General features: G+C 53.4%; 1 protein-coding gene across 1 annotated transcript in view; it reads left to right on the forward strand.

The window, feature by feature from the left end:
* Window positions 1–20,978, forward strand: part of Dop1b (DOP1 leucine zipper like protein B) — a 101,227-nt gene that overhangs the window by 36,206 nt on the left and 44,043 nt on the right. Inside the window, exons 8-16 of the mRNA XM_051150281.1 lie at window positions 5,543–5,652; window positions 6,140–6,254; window positions 9,468–9,588; window positions 11,385–11,504; window positions 15,033–15,135; window positions 15,780–15,971; window positions 17,439–18,117; window positions 19,399–19,670; window positions 20,121–20,273. Of these exons, the coding sequence (XP_051006238.1) occupies window positions 5,543–5,652; window positions 6,140–6,254; window positions 9,468–9,588; window positions 11,385–11,504; window positions 15,033–15,135; window positions 15,780–15,971; window positions 17,439–18,117; window positions 19,399–19,670; window positions 20,121–20,273 (1,865 nt within the window). The remainder of the gene's footprint in view (window positions 1–5,542; window positions 5,653–6,139; window positions 6,255–9,467; window positions 9,589–11,384; window positions 11,505–15,032; window positions 15,136–15,779; window positions 15,972–17,438; window positions 18,118–19,398; window positions 19,671–20,120; window positions 20,274–20,978) is intronic.

The following is a 20,978-nucleotide window of genomic DNA, read 5'->3' on the forward strand; positions in this document are numbered from 1 at the left end:
CGTGGTGGGCAGGCTAGGCTGATGTCACTGTGCAGTGTGTGATGGGGCAGGCTAGGCTGATGTCCACTGTGCGGTGTGTGATGGGCAGGCTAGGCTGATGTCCACTGTGCAGTGTGTGATAGGCAGGCTAGGCTGATGTCCACTGTGCAGTGCGTGGTGGGCAGGCTAGGCTGATGTCCACTGTGCGGTGTGTGATGGGCAGGCTAGGCTGATGTCCACTGTGCAGTGTGTGATGGGCAGGCTAGGCTGATGTCCACTGTGCAGTGTGTGATGGGCAGGCTAGGCTGATGTCCACTGGGCAGTGTGTGATGGGCAGGCTAGGCTGATGTCCACTGTGCAGTGTGTGATAGGCAGGCTAGGCTGATGTCCACTGTGCAGTGTGTGGTGGGCAGGCTAGGCTGATGTCACTGTGCAGTGTGTGATGAGCAGGCTAGGCTGATGTCACTGTGCAGTGTGTGATGAGCAGGCTAGGCTGATGTCCACTGTGCAGTGTGTGATAGGCAGGCTAGGCTGATGTCCACTGTGCAGTGTGTGGTGGGCAGGCTAGGCTGATGTCACTGTGCAGTGTGTGATGAGCAGGCTAGGCTGATGTCCACTGGGCAGTGTGTGGTGGGCAGGCTAGGCTGATGTCCACTGTGCAGTGTGTGATAGGCAGGCTAGGCTGATGTCCACTGTGCAGTGTGTGGTGGGCAGGCTAGGCTGATGTCACTGTGCAGTGTGTGATGAGCAGGCTAGGCTGATGTCCACTGGGCAGTGTGTGGTGGGCAGGCTAGGCTGATGTCCACTGTGCAGTGTGTGATAGGCAGGCTAGGCTGATGTCACTGTGCAGTGTGTGATGGGCAGGCTAGGCTGATGTCACTGTGCAGTGTGTGATGGGCAGGCTAGGCTGATGTCATTGTGCAGTGTGTGATGAGCAGGCTAGGCTGATGTCCACTGTGCGGTGTGTGATGGGCAGGCTAGGCTGATGTCATTGTGCAGTGTGTGATGAGCAGGCTAGGCTGATGTCCACTGTGCGGTGTGTGATGAGCAGGCTAGGCTGATGTCCACTGTGCGGTGTGTGATGAGCAGGCTAGGCTGATGTCCACTGTGCGGTGTGTGATGGGCAGGCTAGGCTGATGTCATTGTGCAGTGTGTGATGAGCAGGCTAGGCTGATGTCCACTGTGCGGTGTGTGATGGGCAGGCTAGGCTGATGTCATTGTGCAGTGTGTGATGAGCAGGCTAGGCTGATGTCCACTGTGCAGTGTGTGGTGGGCAGGCTAGGCTGATGTCACTGTGCAGTGTGTGATGAGCAGGCTAGGCTGATGTCCACTGGGCAGTGTGTGGTGGGCAGGCTAGGCTGATGTCCACTGTGCAGTGTGTGATGGGCAGGCTAGGCTGATGTCACTGTGCAGTGTGTGATGGGCAGGCTAGGCTGATGTCCACTGTGCAGTGTGTGGTGGGCAGGCTAGGCTGATGTCACTGTGCAGTGTGTGATGAGCAGGCTAGGCTGATGTCCACTGTGCGGTGTGTGATGGGCAGGCTAGGCTGATGTCCACTGTGCAGTGTGTGATAGGCAGGCTAGGCTGATGTCCACTGTGCAGTGTGTGGTGGGCAGGCTAGGCTGATGTCACTGTGCAGTGTGTGATGAGCAGGCTAGGCTGATGTCCACTGTGCAGTGTGTGGTGGGCAGGCTAGGCTGATGTCCACTGTGCAGTGTGTGATAGGCAGGCTAGGCTGATGTCACTGTGCAGTGTGTGATGGGCAGGCTAGGCTGATGTCACTGTGCAGTGTGTGATGGGCAGGCTAGGCTGATGTCATTGTGCAGTGTGTGATGGGCAGGCTAGGCTGATGTCACTGGGCAGTGTGTGATAGGCAGGCTAGGCTGATGTCACTGGGCAGTGTGTGGTGGGCAGGCTAGGCTGATGTCATTGTGCAGTGTGTGGTGGGCAGGCTAGGCTGATGTCCACTGTGCGGTGTGTGATGGGCAGGCTAGGCTGATGTCCACTGTGCAGTGTGTGATGGGCAGGCTAGGCTGATGTCATTGTGCAGTGTGTGATGGGCAGGCTAGGCTGATGTCCACTGTGCAGTGTGTGGTGGGCAGGCTAGGCTGATGTCCACTGTGCAGTGTGTGATGGGCAGGCTAGGCTGATGTCACTGTGCAGTGTGTGATGGGCAGGCTAGGCTGATGTCCACTGTGCGGTGTGTGATGGGCAGGCTAGGCTGATGTCCACTGTGCAGTGCGTGGTGGGCAGGCTAGGCTGATGTCCACTGTGCGGTGTGTGGTGGGCAGGCTAGGCTGATGTCCACTGTGCGGTGTGTGATGGGCAGGCTAGGCTGATGTCCACTGTGCAGTGCGTGGTGGGCAGGCTAGGCTGATGTCCACTGGGCAGTGTGTGATGAGCAGGCTAGGCTGATGTCCACTGTGCAGTGTGTGATGGGCAGGCTAGGCTGATGTCCACTGGGCAGTGTGTGATGGGCAGGCTAGGCTGATGTCCACTGGGCAGTGTGTGATGGGCAGGCTAGGCTGATGTCCACTGTGCAGTGTGTGATGGGCAGGCTAGGCTGATGTCCACTGTGCAGTGTGTGATGGGCAGGCTAGGCTGATGTCCACTGTGCAGTGTGTGGTGGGCAGGCTAGGCTGATGTCACTGTGCAGTGTGTGATGGGCAGGCTAGGCTGATGTCCACTGGGCAGTGTGTGATGGGCAGGCTAGGCTGATGTCCACTGTGCAGTGTGTGATGGGCAGGCTAGGCTGATGTCACTGTGCAGTGTGTGATGGGCAGGCTAGGCTGATGTCCACTGTGCAGTGCGTGGTGGGCAGGCTAGGCTGATGTCATTGTGCAGTGTGTGGTGGGCAGGCTAGGCTGATGTCCACTGTGCAGTGCGTGGTGGGCAGGCTAGGCTGATGTCATTGTGCAGTGTGTGATGGGCAGGCTAGGCTGATGTCCACTGTGCAGTGCGTGGTGGGCAGGCTAGGCTGATGTCCACTGTGCAGTGCGTGGTGGGCAGGCTAGGCTGATGTCCACTGTGCAGTGTGTGATGGGCAGTCTAGGCTGATGTCACTGTGCAGTGTGTGATGGGCAGGCTAGGCTGATGTCCACTGTGCAGTGTGTGATGGGCAGGCTAGGCTGATGTCCACTGTGCAGTGTGTGGTGGGCAGGCTAGGCTGATGTCATTGTGCAGTGTGTGATGGGCAGGCTAGGCTGATGTCCACTGTGCAGTGTGTGTGATAGGCAGGCTAGGCTGATGTCCACTGTGCAGTGTGTGTAGGGCAGGCTAGGCTGATGTCCGCTGGGCAGTGTGTGATGGGCAGGCTAGGCTGATGTCCACTGTGCAGTGTGTGATAGGCAGGCTAGGCTGATGTCCACTGTGCAGTGCGTGGTGGGCAGGCTAGGCTGATGTCCGCTGGGCAGTGTGTGATGGGCAGGCTAGGCTGATGTCATTGTGCAGTGTGTGATGGGCAGGCTAGGCTGATGTCACTGGGCAGTGTGTGATGGGCAGGCTAGGCTGATGTCCACTGTGCAGTGTGTGATAGGCAGGCTAGGCTGATGTCCACTGTGCAGTGCGTGGTGGGCAGGCTAGGCTGATGTCCGCTGGGCAGTGTGTGATGGGCAGGCTAGGCTGATGTCATTGTGCAGTGTGTGATGGCAGGCTAGGCTGATGTCACTGGGCAGTGTGTGATGGGCAGGCTAGGCTGATGTCCACTGTGCAGTGTGTGGTGGGCAGGCTAGGCTGATGTCATTGTGCAGTGTGTGATGAGCAGGCTAGGCTGATGTCCACTGTGCAGTGTGTGATGGGCAGGCTAGGCTGATGTCACTGTGCAGTGTGTGGTGGACAGGCTAGGCTGATGTCCACTGTGCAGTGTGTGATGGGCAGGCTAGGCTGATGTCCACTGTGCAGTGTGTGATGGGCAGGCTAGGCTGATGTCCACTGTGCAGTGTGTGGTGGGCAGGCTAGGCTGATGTCACTGTGCAGTGTGTGATGGGCAGGCTAGGCTGATGTCACTGTGCAGTGTGTGATAGGCAGGCTAGGCTGATGTCACTGTGCAGTGTGTGGTGGGCAGGCTAGGCTGATGTCCACTGTGCAGTGTGTGATGGGCAGGCTAGGCTGATGTCCACTGTGCAGTGTGTGATAGGCAGGCTAGGCTGATGTCACTGTGCAGTGTGTGATGGGCAGGCTAGGCTGATGTCCACTGTGCAGTGTGTGATGGGCAGGCTAGGCTGATGTCCACTGTGCAGTGTGTGATAGGCAGGCTAGGCTGATGTCCACTGTGCAGTGTGTGATGGGCAGGCTAGGCTGATGTCCACTGTGCAGTGTGTGATGGGCAGGCTAGGCTGATGTCCACTGTGCAGTGTGTGGTGGGCAGGCTAGGCTGATGTCACTGTGCAGTGTGTGATGGGCAGGCTAGGCTGATGTCATTGTGCAGTGTGTGATGGGCAGGCTAGGCTGATGTCATTGTGCAGTGTGTGATGGGCAGGCTAGGCTGATGTCCACTGTGCAGTGTGTGATGGGCAGGCTAGGCTGATGTCCACTGTGCAGTGTGTGATGGGCAGGCTAGGCTGATGTCCACTGTGCAGTGTGTGATGGGCAGGCTAGGCTGATGTCCACTGTGCAGTGTGTGATGGGCAGGCTAGGCTGATGTCCACTGGGCAGTGTGTGGTGGGCAGGCTAGGCTGATGTCCACTGTGCAGTGTGTGATGGGCAGGCTAGGCTGATGTCCACTGTGCAGTGCGTGGTGGGCAGGCTAGGCTGATGTCCACTGTGCAGTGTGTGATGGGCAGGCTAGGCTGATGTCCACTGTGCAGTGTGTGATGGGCAGGCTAGGCTGATGTCCACTGTGCAGTGTGTGATGGGCAGGCTAGGCTGATGTCCACTGGGCAGTGTGTGGTGGGCAGGCTAGGCTGATGTCCACTGTGCAGTGTGTGATGGGCAGGCTAGGCTGATGTCCACTGTGCAGTGTGTGATGGGCAGGCTAGGCTGATGTCCACTGGGCAGTGTGTGGTGGGCAGGCTAGGCTGATGTCCACTGTGCAGTGTGTGATGGGCAGGCTAGGCTGATGTCCACTGTGCAGTGTGTGGTGGGCAGGCTAGGCTGATGTCACTGGGCAGTGTGTGATGGGCAGGCTAGGCTGATGTCCACTGTGCAGTGTGTGATGGGCAGGCTAGGCTGATGTCCGCTGGGCAGTGCGTGGTGGGCAGGCTAGGCTGATGTCACTGTGCAGTGTGTGATGGGCAGGCTAGGCTGATGTCCACTGTGCAGTGTGTGATGGGCAGGCTAGGCTGATGTCCACTGTGCAGTGCGTGGTGGGCAGGCTAGGCTGATGTCCGCTGGGCAGAGGTTCTGCCTGCCTTGTCCTCAGCTAGGACAATGCTGTCAGATGCGGGGCTCAGCTGTAGGACACCTGCCTAACACGTGCACCCTGTGGGAAGGGAAAATGACTGGATCTGCTCGGCTTTTCTGTTGAAGGAATTGTATTTACTAAAATACGGCGGCATGAGGATCTTGCAGATATCCCTGTAAACACACGCTGTCTTTACAGCCTGTGGTGTTTATTCTTTTGTAGGGTCAGACATTAAAGGGCATACCATTGTGCCAGAATCTGACATCTCACGTTCTTATGAAGACCAGTCCTCATACTTTTTTGATAAATACTCCAAGGATCTTTTGGTTGAGGTAAGAACATTTCTGAAAATAGAAATCTAACGACGATCCCATGACAGTCTTTTTCTTTTTCATTCTTTCTGTTGTTTGGTTTGGGTTTCTGTTGTTTGTGTTTTTTTTTAAGTTAAGGTCTCACGTTTCTCACATTAGCCTCAGAATCCCTGCATAGCCTAGGATGACGGAGAACTTCCAATCTTCCTGTTTTTGTCACCAAGGGGCTGAGAACACAGGTGTGCACCATTGTGTCTGTCCTACAGTGCTGGGCATGAAACCCAGGGCCTCATGCGTGCTAGGCTGGCACTCGAGCACTGAGCCCAACCCTGGCTCCTTATGTAGTTCTTCGGTGCGTTTCTTTGTGAGCCCTCAGGGTAGACACGGTGTGGTCCTGGGGCTGGCTTCTCAGCGAAGACAACCAACAGTGCCAAATGCTGCCATTTACATTCTAACCCTGGCCCTGCCGCAGACCACGTCCTAATGTATGCTTTGTGGACACACACAGGCTCTGGCTGAGATACTGCACCAGAAGTTCTCAGACGCTGACATAGAGGAGTGCCATCATGCATATCTGAAGCCTTTCCGCATCCTCGTCAGTCTCCTGGACAAACCGGAGATAGGTAACATGGGAATAGCCGCTGCCGCCGGCATACATGTGGGTCACATGTTTTCCAAGGGCTTGAGCACAGATGCAGTCAGCAGATGAACACTTGGAAGTCTCGAAAGCGAACGGCTCGGTTTTCTGGCTTTGGGCTGTAGGTTAAGAAGTTCTTTCAGGGGGCTGGAGAGATGGCTCAGCAGTTAAGAGCACTAACTGCTCTTCCAAAGGACCCAGGTTCAATTCCCAGCACTCACATGGCAGCTCACAACTGTCTGTAACTCCAAGATCTGACACCCTCATGCAGACATACATGCAGGTATAACACCAATGCACATAAAATTAAAATAAATAAGTTTTTTAAAAAAGTTCTTTCAGGCGCCTGCAGGTGCCCACACTTTCTGCTGTCTGACCCTGTTCACTCCAGTGTCATGACTGCTAGTGAGCCTTGGTTTATAACTGTGATGGGACCTCACACGGGAGTGAGCTGCTCTTCTGTAAAATGAGAGCATTTTACCATAAAATGAAAAAGGTTCAGCTAGACTCTGCTTCTTAGATACTGTGACCCCTGACCCCTCTTACACACACTGTGACCCCTGACCCCTCTTACATACACACTGTGACCTCTAACCTCTCTTACATACACTGTGACCCCTGACCCCTCTTACATACACACTGTGACCCCTGACCTCTCTTACACACACATTGTCTTGAAATAAAAAAACACAAAAAAAGCAAAATCAACAACAAAAATAAGCCATTGGTTCCTTGTCAAGATGGAAGGGACTCCCCCCGGTTCTGGGATGCTCTTGTGTGTGTGTTTGTGCTTTGGGTCTTTTGAGACCGTCTGTCTGTGCCCTTCAGGCAGGCCTGGAACTGGATATGTAGCCAGGTGGCCCTGGTCCATCAGCTCCTGCCTCTGCCTCCGAAGTCCTGGGATTCTAGACATACCACCATACTCACTCTAGATTCCTAAAAATGATTACATGTATTTATGTACTGTGCATGCATGTGTGTTCCCACGTGTGCTGTGCATACCACAGGTTACATGCTGAGGTCAAAGGACAGCTTTCAGGAGTAAGCGCTCCACCATCCGGGGCCTGGGAGTCGCTCAGGTTGTTAGGTGGAAGATGTCTTCGCGCACTGAGCCGTCTCTCCAGGCCCTGCCTGCAGGTTTACCCAGCCGTCATTCAGTTCCAGGTGACTTGCATGTATCATGTGTTTCTGAGTCTCCAGCATAGAGGTGGAGCCTCTTGTGACACCCACTTCACAGAGGGAGGCCACCTCCACCCTACCCCCACTCCACCCCCACCCACACCCACACCCACCCCTGTGCCCAAGCCTTCCCTTCCAGGAAGAGCTGCTGCGGGAGAGTGCTGAGCACGGCTGCCCTGAGATGCGGGTCCTGTAGCAGATAAGATCTTTGCTGAGGCGTGCAGCCCCTGTTGCTCTAACCAGCCCACAGTGTGAGCCTCTCTTCCTAAATGTACCTTGCTGGCCTCGGGTTCTCTTTCCCTCCCCTCCCACCTCCAGCCACCAACAGTGCCTCAAAGTAGATTTCTCTGTACATGGACATAACTCCATCTCCAGGAAGTCAAGCCTCAGCCTAAGAAGTGAGTCAGTGGTGTTAGCGCTGGCACCTGCTGTGTGTCTTGGGGAGGTATTCAAACTGCCCGGTGTGCTCTGTGTCACGGCTGTCCAGTGGAGAGCCAAGAACAGCGCCATTAGCCACAGCACAGTCATACTTGCCAGAAGAGGGAGGGCATTTATCTTCATGCAGAATGGTTGTTGAGTTTGCTCTCTGATGGCTTAGTTGTCTGAGGGACATACCCTCAGGTGCGCATAGGTAGGCAGGACTTGACTACACGGAAGTGGAGCACAGTGTTCACTCACTGTGTCCTGGGTCCTGTCCATTCTTCTGCAGCTGCCCTTTAGCCTTGTCTTGTCTCCTCCATGGAAGAGGGCTGCAAAACTGCCTGTGGTGGGGAGCGTCCGGCACCCTTCCAGTAGATAAAACACACACACACACACACACACACACACACGAAACAGTTCTCTCAAAGATGTATTGTGATTCTATGAAAAGCGTCAAAGATAAAGTGAACGTGGGGCTCAGAGAGTAGGTCAGCGGTAGAGCAGTTGCTTAGTGAGGGTCACAGCACTGAAAAACAAACTCACGAAACATGAATGTGCTGTTGCCATTTGCACAGCAAAAAGGCAGAGTTTTCCTTTGCTGAGAGTGGGCCTGCTCACAAGAAGTCAGCTTTGAAAACCCCTGCCCTGTGCTCTACCCAGTGGGCCAGGAAGCTGTGCTGATGTGCCGGGGGCGCAGTCCATCGGCTCTTCATCAGCGTCTCAGGATTGACATTGTCCTGAGTTGGTATCTTGGTTGAAAGAGCTGAGAGCTCAGAAGTTGCTCTTCTCTGTGGCTGTTTCTACTGAGTGATGTTTGTGTAAGCAGTTCACAGGTTTGGGACATGTATCGTTCAACTGCCTTCACCCGAGCCAGGCGTGGTGGCGCATGCCTTTAATCCCAGCACTTGAGAGCCAGAGGCAGGTGGATCTCTGAGTTCGAGGCCAGCCTGGTCTATGAAGTGAGTCCAGGACAGCCAGGGTGATACAGAAAAACCCTGTCTCGGAAAACAAAAACAAAAACAACGGTCTTCACCCAGTGGAAGTTAGCGTGGGCAACCTGCTCAGCTCCCTCATGATCTGTCACTATGTTGTCAGGGATGGCCGCGCAGCCCCTGCTCGTGTGGCTGTGGGAAGGGTCTGGTCTGTGTCTCACACATAGTGAACTATGCAGTCGCGCCGGCTGTTTCCCCAGACGTTGTTCCTGCTGCTGGTGTCCTCACCGTTGGCTGCACCTGTGCATCCTAACAGCCTGTGTGTGGAGGCCAGGTGTGTGGAGGCCAGGCCTGTGTCTTACGTGTGTCCTGCTAGTGGCTTAAAATCTGAAGGTCAGGGTCGGGGACATGGCTCCATTGGTAGAAAGCCTGCCTAGCATGCAGACAGCAGTAGATTCCACCCACCTCTTATTGCACAAACTGGGCCTGGTAGCAAGAGTCTGTTTTTCCCAGCACTTAGGAAGCAGAGACAGGAGGATCAGAAGTTCATGGTAATCCTTGGCTATGCAGAGAGTTTGAGGCTAGCCTGGGCTAGAGACCATGTCTCAAAACAAACAGCATTTAAGTATATTATTAGTCCTTCTGTAACTGTTTTCTATTGATTTCAGGACCTCAAGTGGTTGAGAATTTGTTTCTGGAAGTCATCAGGGCCTTTTATTCTTACTGCCACAATGTCCTTGGCCCTGACCTTAAGCTCAGCTACACTCAGAGTGGGAATCTGCTAACAAGGTAAGCGCACACGGCCTCTGCACGCACACGCCTTCCTCTGTGGTCCTTCCCCTCTGTTCTTCACTATGGATCATGAAGTGCTAGAGAGGCGGGCAGACCACAGTCAGAGCACCCATGGCAGCTCCTTCCTCAGGAATGTGAGGAGAGCGTGGTCCAGTCCGTCTCCCGAGCCTGTGCTAGGGGTGTCCCTGGTCCAGCGTGAGAGTCATTCAGCAAAGGCTGCTTGATCTACTGCGCATGAGGGGTGAGGCCCAAGGAGAAGGGGCAGAGGAAGTTCAGAGAGATGAAGGCAAGATGCTGAGGGCTGGGCCAAGGGGCCAGAAGGGGGTGTCTTTGGGAGACATTAGGCAGATTGAACCATTTGTTCAAGGTCATCGTTGGCTGCATAGTGAGTTTAAGGCCAGCCTGGGCCACTTGAGGCCTTGTCAATAAATGAATAAATAAATAAATAAATAAAGCAAGCTACCTCTTTACACTTCACCCATAAACATTTGCTTTCTGCCTAGATTGTTATTTTTCTGTTTTATTTGTGGTAAATGTCCTGAGGAGTGTGTTGTGGTAGTTTTTTTTCCTCTCTCAAAGAAATAAGAGGGAAGGTGGTCGTGATGGCGCATGCCAGTAAACCAGCACTCGGGAGGCAGAGGCAGGCAGAGCTCTGTGAGTTCAAGGCCAGCCTGGTCTACAATGTGAGTCCAGGACAGCCAGGGCTACACAGAGAAACCTACCTTCCTTCCTTCCTTCCTTCCTTCCTTCCTTCCTTCCTTCCTTCCTTCCTTCCTTCCTTTCTTTCTTTCTGTCTTTCTTTTTTTGTAGAATAGCCTAATGTTTGAAGCTATCAAAAACAAAACAAAATTAAAAAACCAAAGACATTGTCTTTCATAATCCTTCCATCCTTCAAGGAAACATAAAAGGTTCCCACTACTTCCCAGATCCCTCCTACCGGTTTAAACGTGTCCCCACCTCCCAGCCCAGAGACGGAGTCGCACGGCGTCTTAAGTACAGCTGTGACTAGCCCTCCACTGTGTCCTGTACAGCTGTGACTAGCCCTCCACTGTGTCCTGTGGAGCCTGAGCCCCCTCATCAGGGACTTGTCTTTGATAAATTCTGATGGAATGACATTACCTGACATGTAGTCTCCAGCTTTCCCTGTTTTGAAGAGGTCATGTATCCTTGCTCACCCACAGGAGGATGCCCGTGTCATTCCCTAGAGTGCTTCGCTTAGCCACAGGAGCGCATTTAAAACATTAGCGATGCAGCTCAGTGGTGGAACACTTGGCTGCTATGTCCCAGGCCCCAGGTTTGGCATCCAGCATCAGAAAAAGTAAATACTTGCTGAACCTGCAGTCAGGGATGGGGACCAGTGCAGAAAGTCATATTCTTTCCACTCTGACTCTCACTTCATTTCTAAGAGGGTGGATCCGTCAGTGAGAACACTGTTTAGCTGGGAGTGGGCTTCTTCAGGGTCATGGCTGCTGGCGGGTTGCCCACACTCATGCTGGTGGTGACAAGTGGACTCAGCGGTTATTTACAAAAAGGAAAGAGGGAAAAAAAGAAGACACGAAGGTGGGAGGGGACGTGTTAGGGACAGGAGGGGCCGGAGTAGTTTTGATCGTGGTGCATTCATATGTCATGAGGCTATCACAGAGTAGACGAAAAATGTTCTAAAAGTTGTTACTAAGAGGAGGGGTATTGTGGAAGCGTTTCCAAGTCTGTCAGAGGCCGGGAACAGAGCCCGTGGAGGCTGGAGCGCGGTCCTCCATCACTGTGTCTAGCTGTTTTCTGTCCGCTGCGTGCAGCACAATCAAAGAAAACAGACACGCCTCCGAGATTGTGAAGACGGTCAACTTGCTGTTCTCATCGCTCAGCACAGACTTCCTGTGGGATTACATGGCGCGGTGTTTTGAGGAATGTTTCAGGTGAGTGTGCCAGTGATGAGGACTGTGTGTGATTCAGGTGAGTGTGCCGGTGATGAGGACTGTGTGAGGTTCAGGTGAGTGTGCCAGTAATGCAGACCATGTGTGATTCAGGTGAGTGTGCCGGTGATGAGGACACTGTGTGTGATTCAGGTGAGTGTGCCAGTGATGAGGACACTGTGTGTGATTCAGGTGAGTGTGTCGGTGATGCAGACCATGTGTGATTCAGGTGACTGTGCCAATAAGGTTGATGTGGAGCGGGGGAGCAGGCGGGTAGTCCTCTGGCTGCATGGAGGGCCAGGGTCCTGTGCCTCAGAGTCCAATGGACGCAGGGCTGGAAGGAAGTCATATAGGACTCTACTAGTACAGAGACCATCTGTGTCACAGGATCCTGGCCACTTTCTTATTCCTAAGTCTAACTTTAGAAAGCCCTGCCATGTTCTTTCACACTCCTCACGCAGCTCTCCGGTGCTTAGGCACAGTCTCCACTGCTGAACTTGGACGCTCCAGTCTTAAATCCTGTCTGAAGTCAGCGTGTGACGGTTCAAAGCACTTGCGTTTTAAACTATTGTGATGAGCTTTGTGCCGCTGCTAATCTGGTGGTGAATCCTACGTGGGCCCCGACTCCCACTTCAGAGGTTAGGGCTATGACGGAGGCTTCCCATGTAAACTGTGGCCACATGTGTCCTGCGCTACAGAGCCTGGTGTGAACTCTTGGGGCATGCTCTTGAGAAGCAGGCACAGTGTTGACATGTGTGATCTGATTGGCAGCAAGGGCCCAGGGACAAGAAGGGCCTTGTCCAGCACTGCACAGCAGATCAATAACAGCCAAGATCAGGACCCAGGCGTGGCTGACCTGGGGGGCTTACTGCTCCTCTGCACCCCTGAGACCAGGCGCACATGGCACACCCCTCTACCGAGGTGATTGTCATCGCACCCCGATCTGCGCAGGGCAGAGTGAGCTGAGGTCAGCTTGACTTGGTGCTGTGTTCTGTCTTCAGCCTGAGGATGAGCTTCAAGGGCTTATGTCCCTCACAGAGCCACTCTGCCACTAAGCCACACCCCTGCCCTGATGCTGTTTGTTATGAAGCAGGGTCTCACTATACAGCCCTAGCTGGCGTGGAACTCACTCTGTAGACCAGGCTGGCCTTGAACTCACATCTGGCAGGATTACACGCACACAGTGCCGCATCTGGCAGGATTAACACACACACAGTGCCGCATCTGGCAGGATTACACACACAGCCGTGCTGGCAGGACAGGAAGCTGAGAGAAAGCCTCTACCTCATGAATGCTGGGAGTTTTTTGTTTGTTTGTTTGTTTTTTAGATTTTTTTTGAGACAGGATTCCTCTGTGTAATAACCCTGGTTGTCCTAGAACTCTGTTTGTAGACAAGACTGGCCTCAAACTCACAGAAATACCCCTGCCTCTGCTTCCTGAGTTCTGGGACTAAAGGCATGTGCTGCCATTCTTGGCTTGTTTTACTTTTTGATAGGGTCTCACTAAATTGTCCCAATTGGCCTTGAACTTGCTACTCTCCTGCTTCAGCCTCTTAGGTATTTGGGATTCGAGGCTGTATCTCTGGCCTGGGCTAGTTATTTTATTGATATTGTGAGTTTACATACATGTGCGTGTGTGCACGCTCTTGCACGCCAATATCACAGTGACTGTGTGGCTGTCAGGAGTACACTTGGTTGGTCCTCTTTTCCACTTGTGCTGCTGTTTTGTGTTGGCTGCTGCTCTTTCCTCCAAGCTCACTGGCCCATGAGCTTCTAGATGCTGCTGTCTCCACCTCCCTTCTCCCTGTAGGAACATTGGGATTACATACATAATGCATCTGGCAGGGTTACACACACACAGTGCTGCATCTGGCAGGATTACACACACACAGTGCTGCATCTGGCAGGGTTACACACACACAGTGCTGCATCTGGCAGGGTTACACACACAGTGCTGCATCTGGCAGGGTTACACACACACAGTGCTGCATCTGGCAGGATTACACACACAGTGCTGCATCTGCCAGGATTACACACACACAGTGCTGCATCTGCCAGGATTACACACACAGTGCCGCATCTGGCAGGATTACACACACAGTGCTGCATCTGGCAGGGTTACACACACACAGTGCTGCATCTGGCAGGGTTACACACACACAGTGCTGCATCTGGCAGGGTTACACACACACAGTGCTGCATCTGGCAGGGTTACACACACACAGTGCCGCATCTGGCAGGGTTACACACACACAGTGCTGCATCTGGCAGGGTTACACACACACAGTGCTGCATCTGCCAGGATTACACACACAGTGCCGCATCTGCCAGGGTTACACACACACAGTGCTGCATCTGGCAGGGTTACACACACACAGTGCCGCATCTGCCAGGGTTACACACACACAGTGCTGCATCTGGCAGGGTTACACACACACAGTGCTGCATCTGGCAGGGTTACACACACACAGTGCCGCATCTGCCAGGGTTACACACACACAGTGCTGCATCTGGCAGGGTTACACACACAGTGCCGCATCTGGCAGGATTACACACACAGCCGTGCTGGCAGGACAGGAAGCTGAGAGCCCACATCTTGAACCACAAGCATAAATCAGACTGAATTGGAAGGAGGCTGTAAGCTCTCATTGCCTTCAGTGCTGTTCTGCCCCCTCACTGGGCTGCGTGATGTGGCCTCCACAGACAGCGCCACCTGCTAATTCAGAAACAAACCCAGTAGGAGATCTGTCAGCGGAGCTGGCTGTGCTTTTCCAGAGGTCACACAGCTCAGAGCCTGTGACCTCATGGGTCACATATGCATGTGCCGGGAATGGTGGCTCACCTTTAACCCTAGCAATCAGGAGGTAGAAGCAGGTGGATCTCTGTGATTTCTAAGCAAGCCTGGTCTACATACCAAGTTTTGTGTCAGCCAGGCCTGTGTAGTAAGAACTTGTTGCAAAAACAAACAAACAAAACCCAGAAGCAGCCTCGCATGTGGGCATTTGGTTTGGTTCTGGGGATTCAGGCACACGTGGCAACATCACTGGTGAGTTCACACCAGAACAGATGAAGATCCAGTCAGAAGCAGTTTGCCTCACAGACCTAGTCAAGCAGGACACTCACTAATACAACTCCACATTAGGCAGTCTGTCACCACACCGAGGTGTCACACCCACAAAAGCTGCTTGTGCTGCATTGAAAACAGAATAATTGGTGGAAATCATCACATGTTTGAAATTGAGCAGCTGTGCTGGCTCATACTGGGAATCCCAGCTCCTCCGGGCTACTCTAGTGAGGTCCTGTCTCAAAAACAAAAACAGCCTTCAATCCCAGCACTCCTGAGGCGGAGGCAGAGGCAGGCAGATCTCTGAGTTCGAGGCCAGCCTGGTCTACAGAGTGAGTTCCAGGACAGCCAGGCCTACACAGAGAAACCCTGTCTCAGGGAAAAAAAAAAAAAAAGCAAAGACAAAGAAGCGATGTTTTCTGTGACTGTGGAAGAGAGGGTTAATTTTCTCTCCCATGGATACTGTAGACCATTGAAACAGACCACTGCGACCAGGGACAGTGTCAGCCCTCCCCCCACCATCTCAGAGCTCTGCACCCTCCTCGTGTTCCTCCTGGATGTTATCCCATTGGTAAGTTCACTGTGTGTTTGCTCCTGACTTGTTCTCTGAGCGCGTCTTAGTGCTGTCAGTTGGTTTTGTTAGCCCTGCCGTTATGGGAGAGTGGTGCTGCCTGCACAAGACTGTCTCTAGTGTAGCTAGGCATAATCTCACATTTCTTTTTCACCATGAGACCCAACCCAGGGCCTCCTGCATCCTAGGTGCACACTTGCCACCGAGTTGTGCTCCCACGCTTCTTACGTGGTTGCTAGCTTGTTTATTTGTTGTTTTTTCTGTTTTGGTTTTGTTTTTCAAAACAGGGTTTCTTTAGTCATGAGTGTTGGGCTTAAAAGTGTCTCCCACCAGGCCCGGCTTATTTTTGCTGTTTTATTTAAAGGAGTTAACTTCTGGGCCTGGTAGTAAGTAGGCTAAGGTATGGAAACCAGATGATGCACTGGGGCTACAGGTTTAGAGGCGTCAGGGAACAGATTTGCTGCTTAATGTAGAATGCCCATGGCAGTTTCAGTATTTTATCCAGGGGAAGGTAAAAGCAGATGAAAGAGTGTTCATCCTTGGGATGAATGGAGACTAAGACTCTGAAGTCCAGAGCAGTCTGGGGCACTTGCTCTTCCCTACGTAGCCAGCCATGGCGAGTCACTGGAGCTTCTGCTTTGCAGGAACTCTACTCCGAGGTGCAGACACAGTACCTCCCACAGCTGCTTGGCTGCCTGCTGGAGCCTCTTGCTGAGGAGGTGGAGACCCTGAGCTTACCTGAGCTCACACATGCCTTGAAGACGTGCTTCAAGGTGCTCAGCAAGGTCCAGATGCCGCCCTCCTACCTAGATATGGCGCCCGCCAGTGGGAACTCGGTATGTGCCCCCGATCAAGGCCTTTGCGATGCCTCCGAGGAGGGGGGAGGTAATTAGCAGGGACGGCGACATGGACAAGAGGATGTGCAGGCACTGTGCTCAGGACCCTGATTGTCACAGAGCCACCATGAATGGTGAGACAGTGCTAACAAGCACAGGCAGACCTTTCGTTGTGAGTTTGTATGCATGTGACTTGACTCAGTCATCCGAGTATGCCCCAAATTGACAAAGTGGATTAAATAACAGAAGTCAACTTTCTCAATTTGGAGCTCAGGCTTGTTTTCTCACACTACAATGTGAATAAACAATCCGCCCCAGACCCCTTTGCAACCTTCTCCTGGACTTGTTGGCCATCTGTGGTACTTAAGGCTTGTCACGTTTTTTACCACCCCCACCCATCTCTGCATTGACATGCACATGGTGGTCTGCATATGTGCAGTCCATACCTAAATCCCCCTTTTTAAAATGAGAACACCCCCTGTTTGGATTTAGGCCACCAGATGCCTCCCCACCTCCCCACTTATCAACTGCTAAGAGCCTTTGCTCAAGTAAGGCCCCACCACAGGCCCTGGGAGTCGGGGCTCCAGCACCTGTCTCGGGGGCACATCATCATAGCCTGCACTGTGATGGCTGTCCCTTTTTCTCTGGCTGTATCATGGGACACCATTGCTTTCCTGGTATATAGCAGTATCTACCTTGTAGGTTTCTGCGTGCCTCCCATGACTGAATGGTTACGTTGCTCTCCGTTTCCATGATTGAGGTATCTGCAGACAGCGTCCTCACGTAGCCAGCAGCTAGGTGCCGGTGTCTCCTGAGGAGGCAGTTTTGTCAGGAGGCTGCAACTGAAGTGGCCTGGTTGCTTCTTTGAAACTTTGAGAGATGCTGCCACTGCAGCCGCACAGGCTTTGGGGCTAGAGCGGAGCACCGAGGCAGATTGCTTTAGGGGTGAGAGTTCTTAGAGAAGTTGTTAAGGCTGTACACAGATAGGTGGACAGCGTGGGGGCGGACAACTCTGAGGAGAGCTCAGGCCCACACCAGAGTGGCTGTTCCCTTCTTAGATTTCACTAGAAAGTGAGTGTAAGGGGTGAACAGCTCCCGGTTTGGTTGGTTGGTTGGTTAGTTGGTTGGGGTTTTTGTTTGTTTCAAAACAGGGGTTTCTCTGTGTAGACCAGGCTGGCTTTGAATTCAGAGAGATCCTCCTGCTTCTGCCTCCTGAGTGCTGGGATTAAAGGTGTGCGCCGCCACGCCCAGCTTTGAAAGTTCCTGGTTTTAGCCCAAAGTTGACCACTGCTAGAGGTAACTAGTGAGTGGCCAGTGTAAGTGTGTTTCCAAGCCGGCCATTACAGAGGGAGGGGGAGGCGGACAGGGCAGGAACGGCCAGAATCTAAAGAGACAAACTTCAGATCTGGAAACCAAATCACTGGAGGAGCCAAAAGGCACGAGATGTGGGGTTTCCTTATCTTTCAGAGTCCAGTGAAAGGAGAAAGCAGCAACATCGTTCTGGAAACGAAGGCCATAGTTGCAGGTGAGGAGGAGCCTTCTTTCCCCCCGCTGAAGTCTGAGGACAGTGGCATTGGGCTCAGCGCCTCGTCGCCAGAGCTCTCTGAGCACCTCAGGGTGCCTCGGGTGTCTGCGGAAAGAGACGACATTTGGAAGAAGGACGGGAGCATGCAGAGGACGTCCCTCTGCACCCAGGAGCTCATCGCCAGCTTGGCCAGCAAGAGCATTTTCGCAGCGTCGCTGACAGTGTCTGGGGAGGAGAGCAAGCCTGGAGAGCCCGCAGAGAAGAGCAGCAAAGGCCAGACACAGAGCATCGACCTCTCCGGCAGGAAGAGCCCGTGGAGTCCCACACCTGTCACTGTGCCCCAGTTTAAACAGATGCTTTCAGACTTGTTTACAGCACGCGGGTCTCCCTTTAAGACAAAAAGCTCAGAGTCGCTGTCATCTGTGCCCACCAGCCCACGGAGGAATGCAGAGACAGAGTGGGACATTGACGAGGTGGCCATAGAGCTGCTGGGCCCCAAGGAGAACTGTAGGGAGGCCTTCGCCGCCGCCTGCCATCTGCTGCTGGACTGCGCCACCTTCCCTGTGTATCTGTCTGAGGAGGAGACCGAGCAGCTGTGTGAGGTGCTCTTCCAGACCCCAGGTGAGAGGGTGGCCCTCCCAGGGTGTGGTCAGTCAGTAGGGAGTCCTGTGATAGAGACTTGATGTTTAGCTGCCTATAGTCATGCCTGCCCAGAAGGGGACAAGAAAAAACCTCCAGTCTGAACACTCAGAAATCCAAACCTTCCAACACTGAAGCATGATTCCGGGTCATTTTAGATGAGGGAAAATCACCCAGTAAACTCTGCAGACATCCCCAAATCTGAAAAGCCAGGGATCAGACACACGTTGGACGACAAGCCTTTGGGTAGGGAATTTGTACCAGCCATCCCATTCCCTTCTCTTCTGTATCGGGCTGCATCCATGATCCCATTCCCTTCTGTTCTGTAGCCGGCTGCATCCGTGTCTTGGTAGCTGACCGGCTTTGTGTACTGCTTCTCACCCGTTTTTCCATGGCTGGTGGGTTCCCTGGGTCTGTGCCTGTAACCTGCCTGGCCCTCTCAGAGCTGTCACTCACACAGGGTACCCGGTGTTGGTAGAGACATAGCTGTCTGTCTGCCGTGACGGCTATCACAAAGCTGAATGGCTTAAACCGCAGAAACTTACTGCCTCATAGGTCAAGATGTCAGCAGAGCCACACCCCATCTGTCTGAGACTGGGTATGACCCTTCCAGTATCTTCCAAGCTCCTGCTGTGGCCAGCTGTCTTTGGATCCCAGCTGCATCCATCTGTCTGTCTGCACACAGACTCCTCCTCTACTGAGGACGCCAACCTCAGAGGACTAGAGATGTGTAGCTTTTTTTTTTTTTTTTTTTTTTTTTAACTGTGACAAGTTATCTGACAGACACAACCTAATGGAAGAGAACTTTGTTTTAGCTGAGCATTTCTGGAGTTTGTCTCTGGTACCAGGGAAGGGACAGCAGCTGGGACAGCTCTACCTACAGTAATGGGAGGACATGAGGTGGCAGATCAGATCAGGAGGGAGGGAGACGGACAGCAGAGGCAGCCTCAGGCCTTAGCAGACCCACATCCTACTGGCCTGCCTTCAAAACTTTCAAAACTTTCTAGCTCAGTGCCACCAGCTGGGAATTCTGTTGTTCCGACATGAGCCTATCAGGACAGTCCAGGTCCAGACCATAACAGAGGGCCACCCTGATTTTGTGTAGGAAGACCTCCCCAAGTCCATCTCACCCCTGTAGTTTGGCTACAGATGAACACACTGCTGTCCGGGTGACTCCTGTCATCACCCAGAGTGGGTGCCATGGCACCTGCCGGGAACCAGTCTCACCCGCTTGCTTCTGTTCTCTGGCCGGCATCCTTTTAGGAGCCAGCGATTGCAGTTTCCCGTCCTGGCTGAAATCCCTCATGACGATTTGCTGCTGCGTGAAGGACAGCTCCCTCCAGAACATCGCCATTGCCACACTGCTGGAAGTCATAAACCACTCCCAGTCCCTCGCTCTCGTCATTGAAGACAAGATGAAGCGCTACAAAACCTCTGGGAACAACCCGTTTTTTGGCAAGTTACAGATGGTGACGGTTCCTCCCATCGCCCCGGCGGTACTGAAAGTCATTGCAGAAAAGACAGACTTCTATCAGGTATACCCCCTGGGAAGGTGTGCATGCAGGCTGATGGCTTTTTCCTCCGACCTGTGTAAGACTGGAATTACTGACTGGCACAGGGCCTGTGCAGTTCCAGTGGCAACTGGGGGTGGGTTAGAGGGACCTGGGACTGTCTGTTTTGTCTCTAGATCCCAGCCCCTCACAGTGTGTACCCCTCAGCAGGCAGGGTCAGTGGCCTATGGTCTCTCTCAGCGTGTAGCTTTCACATTACCAACTCTGATGCATGCAGTTGAGGCGTCTTGGATGAGCAGCTCCGGGTGGGTTTTCACTTGGTCACTGCTGTGTCTTGGTGACATGACAGTGGGTGTTAAAGGGTCTGAGGTAGCAAATATAAATAGAAGGCAGGCTGTGGGGCCAGGTGCACGTAGGAGGGAAGGCGCGGGTGTTAACTCTGCTCGAGCACACCCCGCGCCCTTCTCCCTGCAGAGGGTGGCCCGTGTGCTCTGGGACCAGCTGAACAAGGAGACGCGTGAACACCACATCACCTGCGTAGAGCTGTTCTACCGCCTGCACTGCCTGGCCCCGACGGCCAACATCTGTGAGGACATCATCTGCCATGCCCTGCTGGACCCTGACAAGGTGAGCCCTGCACCTGTGTCCTCTGCGGGGGCCAACTGGCTGCTGAGCCTGCCCCACCCCACATGCCCAAGGCAGACTGCACGTACTCAGTCTCTTCTGGGCTCAGCGGATGTCCTGATGAGCAGAGGCCCAGGGCTGGGAGACCCCTGGGAGCCTGAGCCATTGTTTTCGGGTCCTGAAAATGCAGTCGTGTCCACATTGAAGCTCACCATGGAAACATGCCCTGATTCCCCAGAGGCAGGACCTGCAAGCCTTTGGCGCTGTTTGTAAGACTAATAGTCGTACAAAGTCATCTTCTGCCAATTGAGGGTCCTTGTTCTGTAAGTCCCACAGGCCTGACGTTCCCAGGGGATGTGAAGAAACTGTGTCTGTGTTTTCCTTGGGCCACGGGATTTGGGTGTGCTTCTGGACACTGGCTAATAATGCAAGCCCTTTTTAAAGAGATTTACTTTTTTACGTGTATGTTTTGCTTGCACTCGTGGATCTCTGTGTGCTCTGTGTGTGCCTGGTGCTCTTAGAGGCCAGGACAGGGCACGGGACGCCCCTGAACCGGAGCTGTGGATGGTCATGAACGCCGTGTAGGTGCTAGGAAGTAAACCACCTGGGTCCTGCACAAGTGCTCTTCACGGCCGAGCCATCTCTCCAGCCCTGGTGCCAAATCTTAACTGCGGACTTCACCTTTAGTCCCTGTACTTGAGAGGCAGA

This window comes from Acomys russatus, chromosome 8 (assembly GCF_903995435.1).
Source record: "Acomys russatus chromosome 8, mAcoRus1.1, whole genome shotgun sequence".
Taxonomy (NCBI): Eukaryota; Metazoa; Chordata; class Mammalia; order Rodentia; family Muridae; genus Acomys; species Acomys russatus.